At 43.1% G+C, this 5,000-nt stretch overlaps 1 protein-coding gene across 1 annotated transcript in view; it reads left to right on the top strand.

The window, feature by feature from the left end:
- Positions 1-5,000, top strand: part of LOC143025431 (ATP-binding cassette sub-family C member 3-like) — a 161,163-nt gene that overhangs the window by 23,306 nt on the left and 132,857 nt on the right. The window contains exons 6-8 of the mRNA XM_076185093.1: positions 58-177; positions 289-476; positions 1,456-1,722. Of these exons, the coding sequence (XP_076041208.1) occupies positions 58-177; positions 289-476; positions 1,456-1,722 (575 nt within the window). The remainder of the gene's footprint in view (positions 1-57; positions 178-288; positions 477-1,455; positions 1,723-5,000) is intronic.

The raw sequence follows: 5,000 nt of genomic DNA, 5'->3' as shown, positions 1-5,000 counted from the left end.
CATTGTCACTATCAACTTGAAGTGGTATTTCTCATTTGTCTCTCCTCCCGTCAGCAGGCTAGTCCTTCCGTGTCCGAGGGCGTCTTTCTAGCCCAGTATGCGGGCGGCGGCCTCCTGTTCCTCGCCAACTGCTTCGCCGACGCCCCCAGCGAGTCGATGGCTTCCAAGGACACCAAAGTAAGTCCCATACGGTTAGAGGAAGAGGAGGAGGAGGAGGAGGAGTACCTGGTGCAGTGAAACTGGAGTTAATAACTGACTGCCTGGTTGATATTGTCTTCGACTTTACAGACGATGAGTCCCGAGTATGGTGCCTCCTTCCCTAACAGACTCGTCTTCGGTTGGGTGGAGGGGCTCGTGTGGAGGGGGTGGAGGAGGCCCCTGGTGGAGGAGGACCTCTTCGACCTCCCTCCCGAACATACCTCCAAGAACCTCGGGGACCGGTGGCGGGCCCACTGGAGTGACTTCCTCAAGAGGAGGTGGGTGTATAAGCAGTTTGGAGTTTATGGAGGAAGTGTGGAGGATAGAGTTCTCGGAGCAAGGGAAGGATAGAGATAGGGAGGGAGGGAGAAAGGGCAATAGAAATGGAGTTTGGAGTTTATGGAGGAAATGTGGAGGTGGGAGTTCTGGGAGGGAGGGAAGAAAATAGAGAGAGATGGCGGGAAAGGTAGGTAGTTATGGAGGGCGGGAGTGAAAGAGGGAGGAAGAGAAGGAGGGAGGGAGGGAGAGAGGGAGGAGGAGTGCATTATAGTCTTTCTTCTTGTTAAGGTCTACTGTCGATTTTATTCAGCTAGAAGTATAAACGGTCTCATAACTCAGGAAGTTCCACCAACCAACACCCCCCCCACCCACACACATACACCCTAGGGTAAATAAAATCACTTGACGGCAAAGGTTAATCGAGATTAACTTAACCTTCCCTCCGACAAAATTAAATCCCCCGAGGGCAACCATTAAATGTGATTCTCGGAGAAGAGGTTAAGATAACCTGAACCCGTTCCAATGAACTAAGTTAAATCGACGTTAGTTTAAGATAAGATACCCTTCAGATCGCACTCCACACGGATAGAAGCTCGGGTGAATTAGTCCATAGGAGGCTTAAGCACCTTAACTTAAACTCTCTGGAAAGACAAAGAGTGCAGGGTGACCCAGTAGAGTCATTCAAATGGATCAAGGGTTATCACAAGGATGATGCAGGCAAAGTCATCATAATAAGACAGCAGGGTTAAGATTGGACAAATTTAGGTTTAAGAAGGAAATAGGCAAGAGCTGGCTTACCAATAGAGTGGTTAACAAATATTATAGACTTAATAAGCATGTAATGAGCACTGAAACAATGGATAGGGATGTTAGGTGGTAGGGGACATGAAATTGCCCATTGTAGGCCTTCTGGTCTCTTGTCATCTCCATTCTTGTTCTTATAGAAAAAAAAAAAATAGATAAAAAAAAATCTTCCAGGAGAGACTCCCAGAAGCTCAGATCTCGTCAAGAACTCAAAGCCAAAATCAAGAAGAAGAAGAAGTACTTCGACCAAGCGAAGGATCTTCACGAACTCACGGCCATCCATGAAGTGTCACGCGACTTCGAGGTCACTTCCCGAAGAGCCCCGAAGAACATGACGGTGCTCCCGGTTCTCGTCCGCATGTTTCATCGCAGGATGCTCCTGGCGGCTTTCCTCTACTTTGTCATCCAGTTGGTGCAGTTCCTGACGCCGCAGCTCCTGAGGTGGGTGACTACTACTGTAAACCTCGTTTCACACACATCGACTTTTCGCCGTGCGACATCCACGACATGACGTTGTGCTTAAAGGACCATGGGTGTCTATGAATGCTTTCACACCTCACGACCATGACCTTGTGAGAGTGTTCATAGACACCCATAGTGATTTGAGAGCACGAAATCGTGTCGTGGACGGTGCACGGCTTTCGATTTGTCGAACGCTTCCGACCGTGTTTTATTTTTGTTTTGTTTTTTATTATACAAGCCCCCGGCTGCGCCGGGGGACTTGGCCTGCGGCGCTGCTCGCTCTTCTTCTTCTTCTTCTACTTCTTCTTCTTCTTCTTCTTCTTCTTTTTCGAGTTCTTCTTCTTCTTCTTTTTCGAGTTCTTCTTCTTCTTCTTCGAGTTCTTCTTCTTCTTCTTCTTCTTCGAGTTCTTCTTCTTCTTCTTCGAGTTCTTCTTCGAGTTCTTCCTCGAGTTCTTCTTCGAGTTCTTCTTCTTCTTCGAGTTCTTCTTCTTCTTCTTCTTCGAGTTCTTCTTCTTCTTCGAGTTCTTCTTCTTCTTCGAGTTCTTCTTCTTCTTCTTCTTCTTCTTCTTCGAGTTCTTCTTCTTCTTCTTCTTCGAGTTCTTCTTCTTCTTCTTCGAGTTCTTCTTCTTCGAGTTCTTCTTCTTCGAGTTCTTCTTCTTCGAGTTTTTCGAGTTCTTCTTCTTCTTCTTCTTCGAGTTCTTCGAGTTCTTCTTCTTCTTCGAGTTCTTCGAGTTCTTCTTCTTCTTCGAGTTCTTCTTCTTCTTCTTCGAGTTCTTCTTCTTCTTCTTCGAGTTCTTCTTCTTCTTTGAGTTTTTCTTCGAGTTCTTTTTCTTTTTCGAGTTCTTCTTCGAGTTCTTCTTCGAATTCTTCTTCGAGTTCTTCTTCTTCTTCGAGGTCTTCTTCGAGTTCTTCTTCTTCTTCGAGTTCTTCTTCTTCTTCGAGTTCTTCTTCGAGTTCTTCTTCTTCGAGTTCTTCTTCTTCTTCGAGTTCTTCTTCGAGTTCTTCTTCTTCTTCGAGTTCTTCTTCGAGTTCTCCTTCTTCTTCGAATTCTTCTTCGAGTTCTTCTTCTTATTCCAAATGATACCTTTGGTAATCCCCATGATCCGATTTTCCCCCATGTTTTGTAAAATTCTTATAACCCGCAAAGTGATGTTTTTCGAACTCACACGTACTCTCTCGCGAAATTTCTCCGTCAAACAACTCGAGTTTTTCAAAAGCTTCGTCACTGTACTTGTACGATAACAATTTCCGAAAAAAAAACTCATAATATTAATAAATGAACAACGTGAATCAGATCAGTTCCAGTTGAAAACGTGAAACGAACTGAATAAACCCTTACACCTACCCAGGGTCCGGTGCGACCGTTTTGCCGGGTCTCGAGAAAAACTCGCAAATCGGAGAATTCTTTTTTTATTTAGTATAATACAACCCGCGGGCTTTGCCCTCCCCGGCTTCGCCACGTGCTTGGCTGCGCAAACAGCGGCCTACGGCCGCATCGCTCCGCGCTCTAATCCCACGATAGGGATCCCGTGCTGGGGATCCCGTGTTGGGGTTCCGCCCCGAGGCCGAGGCCGAACCCAAGGGACATTTTTTCCTGGTCAGTTCAAGGGAACATGGCGACCACTGAGGACTTGCGACCACTGAAGACTTGCGACCACTGAGGACTTGCGACCTCTGGAGGCTTGCGACCTTTGAGAACTTGTTACCTTGAAGGTCTTGTTACCTTGGAGGACTTGTTACCTTGGAGGACTTGTTACCTTGGAGGACTTGTAACCTTGGAGGACTTATTGTCTTGGAGGACTTATTACCTTGGAGGACTTATTACCTTGGAGGACTTTTTACCTTGGAGGATTTACAACCTCGTAGTACTTGCAACTTCAGAGGACTTGCACCTTCATAGGACTTACGACCTCGGAGGACTTGCAGCCTCGAAGGGCTTACAACTTCGGAGGACTTGCACCCTCAGAGGACTTGCACCCTCGGAGGACTGGCACCCTCGGAGGACTTGCACCCTCGGAGGACTTGCACCCTCGGAGGACTTGCACCCTCGGAGGATTTGCACCCTGGGAGGGCTTGCACCCTCGGAGAACTAGCACCCTCGGAGAATTTACAGCCTCGAAAGGCTTACTGCCTCGGAGAACCTACAACCTCGGAGGACTTATAGACCCCCCTCTCCAAGACATGTAACGTTTTTAAAATGTGTCACCTTTGAAATGGTTTAATTTTTATTATTAGTAGACACTAAGAAAGTTTTCGACGGGGCCACTTGCATATAAGTAGATAACAAATTTAGAGGTTTACGCTACAAAGTTTAATCCAAGTTGGCCCTTTACCAACGATATTCGCCTTTATGGCGATTCTATTCAGCTTAGGTCGTGAAAACAGGAAACATCGTTACTAATACGAAGCCTAACGAAGTAGATTTTTTTTTATTTTCGTTGTATTTGTTAAATTCAATATATTAATCAAATTTGTTAAATTCGTTAAGATCGTTATATTCATTAAGTTTATCAAATCGTTAAATTTGTTAAATTCGTTAAGAATTATGTTCGTTAAAATTGTTAAAGTTGTAAAACTGATTAAGTACGTAAAAATATCTAAGTCCGTTAAATCCGTTAAGTTTGTCAAGTTAGTTAAAATGCGTTAATTCTTTGTCCGTTAAACCCGTTCGTTATCAGTTTGGTTATTTAGATATGTTATGTTCATTTAATTTGTTAAATTCGTTTAGCTAGTTAAATTCGTTAACTAAAGGGTTAAGCCTGTAGTCATTCTGAATCTCTTATTTGTTTACCGCTTAGCGACTTTATTCAATTTTTAATTTATCATATGTTAGCTAACAATATAAGAATGACACTAGATAATGGTTTACCATCTATTAAACCTCTTTTACTTACTAACTTGTTTATTCATTCATTTAACTGTCTGTTCATTTATTCACTTTATTTTTTATTAATTTTATTCTTCTAACTTATTTGTTGATCTTCTTTGTCTCATTCATTTGATTTGTTTACCCATATCATTTATTTTATTTTATTATATATATTGACCTTAAATTTTTTTATTTATTGATTTATTTTCTTTAATTTAACTTATTTATCTTATCTTATTAACCGACTTTATTTTATTTTTTATTTTGTTTTGTTTACTTATTATCTTTTTATTTCTCCCCGTTTTCTCCTTTTCTGCATGAGGAGACGGAGAGGGGGGGGGCGCCGATTTGATGATACGGCCTTGCTGTGAATATGCTGTGTCTTGCG

This window comes from Oratosquilla oratoria, chromosome 5, assembly GCF_046742065.1.
Source record: "Oratosquilla oratoria isolate Oo_2021 chromosome 5, ASM4674206v1, whole genome shotgun sequence".
Lineage (NCBI taxonomy): Eukaryota > Metazoa > Arthropoda > Malacostraca > Stomatopoda > Squillidae > Oratosquilla > Oratosquilla oratoria.
The sequence above is the reverse complement of the archived record's forward strand: the minus strand, read 5'-3'. Positions and strand labels throughout refer to the sequence as shown.